General features: G+C 37.0%; 1 protein-coding gene across 3 annotated transcripts in view; it reads right to left on the reverse strand.

Moving 5' to 3' along the window:
* Positions 1–615: 615 nt before the first annotated feature.
* Positions 616–10,464, reverse strand: part of PLA2G12B (phospholipase A2 group XIIB) — a 28,272-nt gene continuing 18,423 nt past the window's right edge. For 2 of the 3 annotated variants that reach the window (XM_029931906.1, XM_029931904.1), the window contains exons 3-4: positions 7,030–7,195; positions 616–1,034 (exon numbers count right to left, since the gene is read on the reverse strand). In XM_029931906.1, the coding sequence (XP_029787766.1) occupies positions 913–1,034; positions 7,030–7,195 (288 nt within the window). In that variant the 3' untranslated portion in view covers positions 616–912. The remainder of the gene's footprint in view (positions 1,035–7,029; positions 7,196–10,464) is intronic. The other variant, XM_029931905.1, reaches the window with a different exon arrangement.

Consider the following 10,464-nt stretch of genomic DNA (forward strand, 5'->3'; position numbering starts at 1 on the left):
GGGGGGGGGGAGCATTCATAAAACAGAGGTAGATACCAACCGCAGAGAGTTTTTGCTTTTTAATGCTCCTTCGGTGGTTCTAATCTGCACTCAGTATTGAGAATCAGAGTTTAGCGACTGATCTTTTATGTCCCCTCAGATTTCAGGGACTTCTCCTAGCTATCTTCAGTGACAATTTTTACTAAGTGTTTCTTAGATCTTAACATGACACTAATACCACTAAGTAACTGGGAATATTAACAGGAATAATTCACTGAAGGAAACAATGGAACCTCAGAGACCTAACTCCATCCGACCTCCACCTCCATTGGTCTTCACCAAGTAAGTCTCTGACCTTGCCCACCTCTTCTTCTCTCTCCAGCACCAGTGGGAATGATTGTTACCATCGGTGGACCGTACCAGGTTGGGTTCTGTTCTCTTCTAAGTGAAATGGAAGCACATTGGTGATAATGGACTTCATTCATCTCTTTTCGTATTTTCTAAAAAGAATACTTTATTAAATGTGAGATGCTTACTGGCAACTGAAACATGCATGAATCAGAGGAAAGTCCTTGCCTCCCAAATGGTTGGATGCTGCAAAATTTCATTTATGAATATAATTACCAAGTCCGAGAATCCCAATATTTTCGTCTTTATTTTAGTCTTTAAACTAAGAACTGAATTGCCAGGCAAATGAGTCTTGGTTGGGGAGACCATTGGTAAAGTGAAGAGTAATCTTCAAATCACTCTATGTCCTTTTTCCAGTTCTCCCAAAGGATGGGACTCACTTTTCAGCTGTAGAACAATGTTTCCTTTCTCTCGCTTTGCGTTATCCAAACTTGTGGAAGCAAGGATGAGACACATCTGCCACACACCATCTCTGAGGCTGACAGCTGTGGCATCACTCAACCCCAGGAAGGGGTCACCTCTTTCTCATAATTCTTCTTTCTCTTCTTCTGCACAGATGCAGGCTGCCCTTTGGCTATTCATAAAAGGTCGGCAGCCCAAGGTCCATACGGTATTGAACACCGTATCAGCCAGAGAATCACAGGCTACTTGAAAAAGATGAAGAGGAAAAAAAAAAGAAAAGAAAAGGAAAAAATGAAGAGAAATAAAAGGTTAATATACTATACAAGACTACCCAAGTAGTTTGAGTAATTTTAAAAACCTATGTAATTCTAAGGATGACATGATACCTGGAGGAGAATAAAAGCAGTAATCCCAATACATAATTAAAAAGAAAGAATATACATTTAAGAGAAATTTCACAAGCTTCCATCCAATTTAATTAAGCAGAATATACTTTGAGGTGCCCTTCTTTTATGGGCCTCTAAGTCAAAATCACAGTTAGCAATCAGAATCTCCCATATCACTATGCACACTCCATGGAAAATCTGCCATTTTTGCAGAATACTCCCTCAGGTAACTCTACTATGTTTCCCATAGTTTTCTCTGTTCAAATATTGGATAAATAACAATTCACTCATTGAAAAAAACATGTGTGTTGGTCAGCCATTTTCTTAGGCATCAGGGATGCAAAGACCAAAGAGATCCCAACTCAAGTACTCACTGTTTGGACAAAGAGGTGGACAGGATGGACAGGAAAACTAATGGTTACACTACACACTATGCTGGAAGTAATATCATGGTGGTATGGGGACCCACAGAAAAGGTCTATCCCTTTGGGGGTAAAGATTATTATGAAAGACATCTCAGAACACCTTCCTTTAGAATTTTGATAAAGATTGTATTGAATCTGTAGATTGTTTTGGGTAGTAAGACCATTTTCAATGCACAGGTCTTTCACCTCCTTGGTCAAATTAATTCCTAGGTACTTTATTCTTTATAATGCAATTTTAAATTATAATTTTTCTTAATTTCTCTTTCTGATAATTCTTTAGTGTATAGAAATGAAATTGAGTTTTGTATATTGACTTTGTATACTGTGACTTTAATGGATTTATTAGTTCTAATAGGGTTTTTTTGTGTGTGGAGACCTTAGGGTTTTCTCTATGTGATATCATATCATTTGCCAATAGTGATAGTTTTACATCTTTAATTCCAACTTGGATGTCTTTTATTTCTTCTTTTTGCCTAATTGCTCTGGCTAGAACTACCAATACTATGTTAAATAAAAGTGGTGAAAGTGGGCATCCTTGTCTTGGTCCTCATCTCAGAGAAAAATCTTTCAGCTTTTCTCCATTGAGAATGATGTTAGCTGTGGACTCATCATGTACGGCCTCTATTATGTATGTTCCCTTTATATCTACTGTGCTGAGAGGTTTTTTTCACAAATGTATGTTGAATTTTGTTAAATGCTTTTTCTGCATCTGTTGAGATGATCATATAATATTTATCCTTCATTTCATTAATGTGCTGTATCACATTGTCTGATTTGCTGATGTTGAACCGTTCTTGCATTCCTTGAATAAATCCCACTTGATCACGATGTATGATCCTTTTAATATTATTGAATTAGGTTTGCTAACATCTATGGAGGATTTTTGCATCTATGTTCATCAGGAATTTACCTGTAATTTTTTTTCTAGTGGTGCTCTTATCTAGTTTTGGTATCAGAGTAATGCTGGCCCCTCATAAAGTAAGTTTGGAAATGTTCCTTCCTCTTCAATTTTTTGGAAGAGTTTGAGGATTGGTATTAATTCTTCCTTAAATTTATGTTAAAGCCATTTGAATGAATGATTAATTCTTCTTGAAATGTTGAAACCACTTAGTCCATCATGGGGCGCCTGGGTGGCTAAGTCAGCTAAGCATCCAACTCTTGATTTCAACTCAGGTCATGGTCTCATGGTTGTGAGATCAAGCCCTGCATCAGGCTCTGTGCTTGGAGCTTGCTTGGAATTCTCTCTCTCTCTCTCTCTCCCTCTCTCTCTCTCTGTTTGTCTCTCTCTCTGTCTCTCTCTTTCCCCCTCTGCCCCTCTCCTCTGCTTGCACTCTCACAGAAAAACAATTGAAAAATAAACGTCTATCTTGCTCTGGACTTTCACTTGTTGGAAGATTTTTCATTGCTGATCCGATCACCTTACTAGTAATCAGTATGTTCAGATTCTATTTTTAAATATTCAGTCTCAGCAGGTTGCCTGTTTCTAGGAATTCACCCACTTCTCTTCAGTTGTCCAATTTATTGGCATATAATTATTCATAGTAGTCTCTGGTGATCCTTTGTATTTCTGTGGTATCAGGTATAATGTCCCCTCTTCTATTTCTGATTTTATTTATTTGAGTCCTCTCTTGTTTTTAGTGGGTCTAGCTACAGGTTTGTCTATTTTGCTCAACTTTAAAAAAAACAGTTCCTAGTTTTGTTTATCATTTCTATTATTATTTTAGTCTTACTTTTATTTATTCCCTTACTTCTACTAACTTAGGGCTCCAGTGCTTTTCTTTTCCTTGAGGTTTAAAGTTAGGCTGTGTATTCAAGATCTTTCTTTTTTCTTGATGTAGGCATTTACTGCTATGCATTTCCCTCTTAGAACTGCATTTGCTGCATCTCATAAGTTTAAGTATGTTGTATTTCCATTTTCATTTGTCTCAGTATTTCTTTATCTTTTGATTTCTTCTTTGACCCATTGGTTGTTTAGTACCATTTATTTATTTGCTCTCGACATTGCTCTCACCACTTGTATTCAATATTGTACTGGAAATTCTAGACAGGACAATTGGCAAGAGCAATATATAAAAATCATGCAAATTGAAAAGGAAGATGATATGTAGATGGCATTATCTTGTGTATAGAAAAGCTTAAGGAATCCACTAAAATCTATTAAAATTAATAAATGAATTCAGCAAGGCTGCAGGATAATAGATCAATATACAAAATCAGTTGTATTTCTGCATATTATCAATGAATAATCTGAAAATAAAATTAAGAAACTAATTTTATTTATAATAACAAAAAATGAATAAATACTTATGAATAAATTAAACAAAAGAAGTGTAAGACTTGTGCTCTGAAAACTATAAGACATTGTTGAAAGAAATTTAAAAAGATCCAAATAAATGGAAAGACATTCAGGTTCATTGATCCAGAAACATAATTTTGTTAGATGGTAATATGCCTCAAATTGATCTCCAGATTTAACAAAAGCTGTATCAAATTCCAACTGCCATTTCTTGCAGAAATTGACAAGCTGAACCTAAAATTCATAAAGAAATTCAAGGGATCCAGAATATTCAAAACTATCTTGAGAAAGAAGAACAAAGTTGAGGATTACTTCCTGATTTCAAAGTTTACTACAAAACCATAATAATAAAGACAGTGTGACACTGGCATAGATCAATGGAATAGAATTGAAAATCTAGAAATAAACACTGCATTTTTGTTCAACTGATTTTTGATAAGGATGCAAAAACAGTTGAATGTGAGAAAGATATCTTTCAACAACATGCAAGAACATTTGTATATCGGGGCGCCTGGGTGGCTCAGTCGGTTAAGCCTCCGGCTTCGACTCAGGTCAGATCTCACGTTCGTGGGTTCGAGTCCCGTGTCGGGCTCTGTGCTGACAGCTAGCTCAGAGCCTGGAGCCTGCTTCCAGTTCTGTGTCTCCTTCTCTCTCTGCCCCTCCCCCTCTCATGCTCTGTCTCTCTTGGTGTCAAAAATAAATAAAACATTAAAAAAAAAAAGAACATTTGTATATCCGCATACAAAAGAATGAAGTTGGACCTCTTTCTCACATCATACACCAAAAAAAGTGGATCATAGACCTAAATGTATGAACTAAAACAAAACTCTTAGAAGAAAACATAGGAGCAAATCTTTGTGGCCTTGGGTATAGTAAAGCCTTCTTACATATGACACCAAAAGTACAAGCCACAAAAGGGGAGGGGATGACTTCATTGGGGGGAATTGGACTTCATTGAAATGTAAAACTGCTTTGCAAATAATTTCATCATGAAAGTGAAAAAAAACTCCACAAAATGAGAAAAAATATTAGTGAAGCATAAATCTAAAAAGGGACTTATGTCCAGAATGCACAAAGAATACTTTCAACTCAATAATAAAAAAGACCAGTAATCCAATTTATCAAGAGGCAAAGGATCTGATTAGACATTGCTCAACATCATTAGCAATCAGAGAAATGCAAATCAAAACCATGATGTGATAGAATTTTACACTAGGATCTATAATCAAAAATACAGATAATAATAAGGGTTGATAAGGATGTAGGGAAATTGGAACCTTACTACATTGCTGGTGGGAATGTGAAAGGGTGCTGCCATTTTGGAAAACAGTTTGTCATAAAATTACCATATAACCCAGAGTCCCCCTCCTAGGTATATACTCAAGAGAAACGAAAAGATATGTCTCCACAAAAACCTATATATCAATGTTTATACCAGAATTATACATAAGAGCCAAAGGTAGAGATAACCCAAACGTCCTTCATTTGATGAATGGGTAAGGAAAATACATTATGTCCATATAATGAATGGTCTATAATTTAGCAATAAAAAGAAATGAAATACTGATACATGCTACAACATAGATAAACCTTGCTAAGTTAAAGATGCCAGTCAAAGAGGACCACATATTTTATTATTCCATTTATACAAAATGTCAGAATAGGCAAATCAATCGAGGTAGAAAGTAGGTTCATGGTTGCCAAGGGCCAGAAAGGGGAAAGATGGAATGGGTTGTTCATGTTTATGGGGATCCCTTTTGGTGTGGTGAAGATGTTCTACAATTGACTGTAGGGCTGATTGCATAGCTTTGTGAACATATTTTGAAAACAGTTAAATGGTTGAATTGTATAGTATGTGAATTATATATCAATAAAGCTATGTCAACAAGAGCAAAAAATGAACCAAGTGTTCCAAGCAGAGGGAACTGCAGAGGCAGAAAAATATGGTCCATCAACCCAAGGTGTTTGGAATGGCAGACATCAGGAGAGAAATCAGAAATAAGCAAGATAATGCTGGAGAGGTAGCGTAGGGCTGGATCAGAAGAGACTATGTATATCATACTAAGGAGTCTGGATTTATTCCTAAGGAAGAAGACCCAATTGAAGGGCTTACATAGAGGGTAGAAATGACTGGATTCATATGGTACAAAAATGTATCCTGTCCCTATGGGTAACATACACTGGATGGGACCCAGAGATTAGATTAACTTGTAGTAACCAGGCCAATGTTATATCAAAGAGATATTTAGGAGAAAAAATCAATAGGACATTGCTTAGAGGAAGTAACTTGACCTGACCCTAGATTAGCAGCAGGCACTTATTCACCTTGTGTAGGTACAGATAGAGTGACACTCCCTTTTACAGGGCCCAATTAATAATTCATATTTTGAAGCCTTTACACATTCACTTTAGGACTATACTCTAGACATTGATCTATGAAAATGATCCAAAATTCTTTCTACTGCTGACTGCCTCAGTGGCATGAGGCCAACTCCTTATACACTTAAATTTCAAACTTTGTCATCTAAAAATATGTAATGTGAATACCTGAATGTAATGTTCTGGCTTCAGAAATTAAGGACTAAAGCTCTGCCTAAGGTGAATTAAGAAAAGGAAATTACACAATCTGCATTAGAAACTGGGTAGCTGAACAGTTGTTTAAAAATAATTATCCTCAAGAATATAGAGAGATATTTTAAAAGATAGATTAAAAAAAAATTCTTTCCCCAACTGAAAACAAAATAAGGAAAAAAGGGCTTAAAACAAACCAAGTGGTCCTATACAGAAAAATTCCTGATATGGAAAATTATTTAGTAGTGGAATGAATAACCAAAGCCAGTTGGCCAACTCTTTCTCCAGTCTTAAAGGATAGATTTTTATATCTCTGGAAAGGCTTTGGTGTGGCGCTGTCCATCAGGAGTGGTGCCAGCAGCTCCTGGGCAGGACAGCAAGAACTTTAGTGAAGCAATGCCCAGAACCATCCTTCACCCTTCTTACATTTGTCACAGTGTTCTATAAAGAAATTTCAGTGAGCTCTAATGGTCTCTTTGCATAAAGGCGCTCTAGATATTTTTCTGTATGAAAACAGGAATAAAACTCCCTGCTCAGCAGTAGATTCCCTTAAGATACCTACCTTCCACGTTGGAGACAAAGCCCAGACTCCGCTTCAGGTCAGAGCAGATAGAGTGGAGACACCACCGGAATTTTGCATCACAGCGATACTTGTTGGCACCACAAGTGTCATAACAGACGTCCAGCTGGTTGCAGCACTTAGTCATCGCTGGAATGCCCAAGTCCATCTGGGGAAAAGTGAAGGAAGAAAATGCCACGTTTAGACCAAGGACCTTAGGCAACCTTGCCCACCTTGTTATTAACAGGCCAGTTCTCAAATTCCTGTTACACATCAGATCAGTTCAGAAATACCAACGACTTGAGAGAATGGATGAGGTTGACAGCTACAGGATGTTAAGTATCGATCATGGTTTGGTTATTAATTTTTAATGCTAAATAATCCATTTTCTTTTTTTTCTCTTAGGTATAGTATTTTTCAAATTCACATGCCACTACAGTGATGAAAATAACATCAGAAGGTTAGTGAAGAGGGCAGAGCTGCAGGACTTCCAAATTCAACTAAGCATGTATTATGTGAGATTTTATTTGAGCAAAAAACTCAAAGGCTCAGATGTATAAAAAATTAAGGCTCGGCTCATCAAGAGGTCACCAGCATTTATTAGGAACCCATCCCGTACAGCACTGTTTTAAAGACATGTGTATGTGTCTGTGTCAGGGAGCAGAGTGGGGTATAGAACACATGGTTTCTGACCGCAAGGGGACTATGGCCAATGTCATATCTCATACACACACACACACATGTATTAAGCCTCCTATAACAACTGTAGATGTTGTGGCATAAACTGAGTAACTAACTTTATAGAAAGCCACATCTAGAGTTTTATCACTACATGTTTTTTTTTAAGAGAATTATTAGACATGAGGGTAAAGAAAGGAGATAATGAGCAAATCATATGTGAGCAAGTCAGTTTGTTTAGCATTTCAAAGGTCTTAGCAGGGGTTTAATTGTTTGTTTGCTTACTATTTTTTTAATGGAGAAAGATAAGTTGGTGGATGGTCCTGACTTCCAAAGTACCTCGTAAGATTTGATAAAGACTCTCAAGCAATGAAGGAACATGATAGGATGAATGATAACAGAGAGTGATCTTTCTGTGGTATGTGAAATAGTTTGGAACAGGGGCATCTAGACATTGGTAGACCATTTTACAATCTTTTGCAGTTCTTCTGATAATATAAACTTGAACCTGAGTGGAAGCTGTGGAAATATGGTTTCATGGTACAGGTGGAAATTGATTAATCAGCTATTATAGATCCTTTCCACTTGGGTCTCCTTAAATGCTCCCTTATTTGAACTTTTACTCCAAGGCCACTTAAAGCAGGCTAAGGACTGTGGTAGTTTAAAATGCCCTTCTGACAGGGCGCCCTGAGTGGTTCAGTTGGTTAAATGTCCTGCTCTTGATCTTAACTCACATTTTGATCTCATGGTCTTGAGTTCAAGTCCCATGTTGGGCTCCATGCTGGGCATGAAGCCTATTAAAAATAAAATAGGGGCATTTGGGTGGCTCAGTTGGTTGAGTGTCCAACTCTTGATTTCAGCTCAGGTCATGATCTCACAGTTCATGAACTCAAGCTCCATATTGGGCTCTGTGATGTCAGGTTGGAGCCTGCTTGGGATTCTCTCTTCAGCTCTGCCCCTCCCCTGTTCGCTCTCTCTTTCAAAATAAATAAGTATACTTTTAAAAAGTTCTTTAAAAAAAAATAAAGTGCCCTTCTAAGAAAAAGAAAATAAAATCCATTGTTACATTAAGAGGTAATGTAACTTATTAGGCTAGACAACAGCCTGGGCTCTGCAATTCTGGATAAATTCCTATCATCTGATACCTAAATTAAATTACTTTGTTTGTGCCTCATCCCAGAAACTAAACATATATCACAGCAGAGGTAACTGAGAATTAATTAGATGAGTATAGTCTCTATCACTTAGTTCAACTAAACTGGAAATTCTTGAACTAGTCCTAAACAATACTTGTACCAGTAAAGAAAATGACGTTACTCCCAAAATAGAGTGCATACTGTTGTCAAAAACCAACTTCTGAGCTCCAGAGCTGAAATATGTAGTGCAAAGACAGATTTAGGGATAAAGAAAGGAGATAGTATATTACTTTGCCATACAAAGGAGGCTGCAGAAGGCTAATGCCCCCAAGAGTGAAAGTCCACCTGGGTAAGAGGCTGAGGCGTTTTATAGGAAAATACGGGATCTGGGCAGTTTCAATAGGAATGTTGAGCACTGGCGCCAGCTGGCCATACCAAGCTTCTGGAACAAAGGATTCTATAGAAAAACAAAACTGAAGAAGAGAAATCTCGATCACGAGTGAACACTTGCTGAAGCATTGGTGTGTCCATCTTAATTTCCATCTGTGTTTACATTGTTTTTTTTTCAAAATTCTATTTAAATTTTGGTTAGTTAACATATAGTGTAATATTGTTTTCAGGAGTAGAGTTTAGTGATTCAACACTTACATATAACTCCTAGTGCTCAACATGACAAGTGCCTTCCTTAATACCCATCACCCATTTAGCTCATCCACCCACCCACCCCCCTCAATCAACCCTCAGTTTGTTCTCTATCATAGTCTCTTATGGTTTGATTCCCTCTCTCTCTGTATCCCCCTTTCCCATATGTTCATCTACTTGTTTCTTTTTTTGTTTTTAATTTAATTTAATTTTTTAAATAATAGTTTGTTGTCAAATTGGTTTCCATATAACACCCAGTGCTTCTCCCCACAAGTGCCCCCCCCATGACCACCACCTCTTTCCCCTCTCTTCCTCCCCCTTCAGCCCTCGGTTCGTTTTCAGTATTCAATAGTCTCTCATGATTTGTTTCTTAAATTTCACATATGAATGAAATTGTATGATATTTGTCTTCTCTGACTGATTTATTATTTTTTTAGCATAATATACTCCATCCACGTCATTGCAAATAGCAAAATTTCATTCCTTTGGATGGCTGAGTACTATTCCCGTGTGTGTGTGTGTGTGTGTGTGTGTGTGTGTGTGTGACATCTTCTTTATATATTAATCAGTCAATGGACACTTGGGCTCTTTCTATACTTTGGCTATGGTTTTCTGTGTTATTGGTAGATGTGAGGTGATATCTCATTGTAGCTTTGATTTGTATTTCTCTGATCATGAGTGAGGTTGAGCATCTTTTCATGTGCCTGTTAACCATCTGGATGTTTTCTTTGGAAAAAATGTCTATTCACGTCTTCTGTCCATTTCTTAATTGTATTATTTGTTTTGGGGGGTGTTGAGTTTGATAAGTTCTTTATACATTATATACTGACCTTTATCAGATATGTCTTTTGCAAATATCTCCTCCAATTCTGAAAGTTGCATTTAGTTTTATTGATTGTTTCCTTTGCTGTCCAGAAACTTTTTATCTTGATGAGGTCTGAGTGGTTTATTTTTGCTTTTGTTTCTCTTGCTTCAGGAGACA

The sequence above is a fragment of the Suricata suricatta genome, chromosome 2 (genome assembly GCF_006229205.1).
Source record: "Suricata suricatta isolate VVHF042 chromosome 2, meerkat_22Aug2017_6uvM2_HiC, whole genome shotgun sequence".
Lineage (NCBI taxonomy): Eukaryota > Metazoa > Chordata > Mammalia > Carnivora > Herpestidae > Suricata > Suricata suricatta.